The following is a 2,500-nucleotide window of genomic DNA, read 5'->3' as shown; positions in this document are numbered from 1 at the left end:
GAGAGATACTTTCAGCACTCGAAGATAAAATTCGTATCCCCAAGCGGCCATGTAATATTCTGTTTATTACATAGATATTGATGAAATGTTTAGATTTAAAAAAACTTGTTCTATTAATTTTCGAAATGATGAAAAAGTGGTCACCAACCGCCAAAACACGCATGTTGTGTAACATGAAACAAGATATGAAAGTTATGAAAAACAAATCATGATGATGTCAAATTTTGCAATAGAAATATTATGTAGTAGAGAAGAATTAAATTAAAGCACAAAAGTATCTTAAAATGAAGAGAAAGCTCGCGTTTTATTGGCTAATCGTGTTGGTTACCATGACAACACATATCCTCATATGTAAAGATAAAAATGATATGTTCACTGCGCGCGGTGAAGATATCATTTTTTAGTAAAAGGAGAAATCCTGTTATTTCATCAATATCTATATAATAAATGGCATTATTATTCATTCAAAATATTTCCCCGTTTCTGATTGGTTAAAACCACACGCATAATTCACCATAACCAGCTGCTTTTCACCAAATTTGGAAAGAAACTTCGTCCTGTTAAATCAATGACGTCAAAAGTACAGCCCGCTGCAAATTATTGAACCGTTAACCGAAAAAAGCTGGGGACGAGATTGTGTTATTTTTGTTGAGCGAAGAAAATATTTTGAATGAATAACAGAGCAATCATTGAATTCAGCTTTCGTAGAATATGAAGAATTCTGCAGATCTCGGAGGATGTTATCCACCTCGGCCCTCGGCCTTGGTGGATAACAACCTCCTCGACCTGCAGAATTCTTCATATCCTACTCGGCCTCATTCAATAATTGCTAAATATTCCTCCCATAAGTGCCACCATGTATTAGCAAAGATTAACTAGAGAGTAAGCTACTTTTTTTTTTTTAATTAAACAAGGAATGACATAAAAGTAAACGTTACAACAACTTACTGTACTAAGAAAATTACCTTACAATATTTGCGGTCCTGAACTGTTTTCGGCCTTTAAAAGTCATTACAATAAGAGACTGATAAGAAGTACTTCTCTACTTGATTCTTGCATCTGTAGTCCGCCGAATGAAGACCTGCATAATTAAAAATGTCACAAACCGCCGGTTTCTAAAATGCTAACGAATCCACAAATTCAAGGAGTAGCCCTTGTGCCCTGAAGTATTGGCATCGTCACCAAAATCTTTCTCTAGGGAACTGGAGTAATGAAAACCACCGTTGTCACTCTCAGTGATTGCAATACCATGATCGGCCCTGGCACAGTTCCTTCCACCTCCTCCAAACATCATTACGGAACCATCACCAGAACTCCACTGACACCAGAAACCAATACGATTCCTTCTCTGGATGTTCCCATCACAATTTGCTTGGCTGAAGCCAACCGTGGAGCTATACGATCCTCCAAAATACACCGGACAGCTTCCCAGACACCTATCATTTGACCAACTCTTACTATTGGTAAATTTCCCATAGCTGGACAAAAAGCTTCTCACAGTTTTTGAACCTAAGCAATTGGAGTACGTCCGAAGCAAAGCAGTGTTTGAGCTATCATCACTGCGAGTGACTTTTAATTCTGTTCCCCTGACTTTCCAAAATGCTGATGATATCATATCATAATTAGACGAAGTGCTTGTTGGGGATCCTTGTGAAGACAGAATGTCATACCACCAATAGGCATCGTTTCTCATCCAATTTCCTGAATCATAATTTGAGAATCGGGCAACAAGAGTCCAGCCGCCTCCGTTTGCTGACATATCACAAAAAACCTCCAAGATAAATGAAACAAGAAAATTAAAGGTGAAGATATTAAAGAGTGGTCCCCAATACAATTCTGGTTGTTTGGGTTTCTGTGCAGCCAAAACCTGCTTAAGTTGCTTCATTACTTGCGATGATCTTTCGTTCGATAAGGAAATCGCTTCATATCTGCAGTTGCAAATTTATTTGTTTTTTCTCAGAGCGCGAGCGGGCGGGTTTCCGAAAATCTTACAATCCAGGTGGAAAAGATACGTGAGAAATCTCTGCCCAAAGGTCGCTTCTAAACATTGTTTTGTATCTCCATGATTAAAGAACTTCGAAAAGTATCTCCACTTTATACTTACGGTGTTTTTCACTCCTGAAAATAAATGCCTTGCTCTGCGTATTTCGATTGAAAGACGATATTCAAAGGAAATAATAATAATAATAATAATAATAATAATAATAATAATAATAATAATAATAATAATAGCAATAATAATTACATAACAATAACGGTTTAACGATATGGCATATCTACAGAGTAGCTGTACATTCATTGTTCAATTACCTATATTACAATTTTACAATTAAAAAAAGGAAATAACAAAAAAAGAAAATAACAAAAACAGATCCTCTGTTTAGAGCCCTATTTCATTTAATTAAACTAATTCGGATCCAGCAAACGTTTTGACATTTTTGTATTCATTATAATCTAGATGTCTTGAAATGTCGCGTTTTCAAGAGGCACGACGAGTTGC

At 36.2% G+C, this 2,500-nt stretch overlaps 1 protein-coding gene across 1 annotated transcript in view; it reads right to left on the bottom strand.

Annotated features, from left to right (window-relative positions):
* Positions 1-883: 883 nt before the first annotated feature.
* The window catches only part of LOC138007852 (uncharacterized), a 22,990-nt gene continuing 21,373 nt past the window's right edge, over positions 884-2,500 (bottom strand). The window contains exon 18 of the mRNA XM_068854942.1: positions 884-1,771. Coding sequence (XP_068711043.1) covers positions 1,124-1,771 — 648 coding nt within the window. The 3' untranslated portion in view covers positions 884-1,123. The remainder of the gene's footprint in view (positions 1,772-2,500) is intronic.

The sequence above is a fragment of the Montipora foliosa genome, chromosome 6 (assembly GCF_036669935.1).
Source record: "Montipora foliosa isolate CH-2021 chromosome 6, ASM3666993v2, whole genome shotgun sequence".
Lineage (NCBI taxonomy): Eukaryota > Metazoa > Cnidaria > Anthozoa > Scleractinia > Acroporidae > Montipora > Montipora foliosa.
This window is presented reverse-complemented; position numbering and strand designations above follow the sequence as displayed.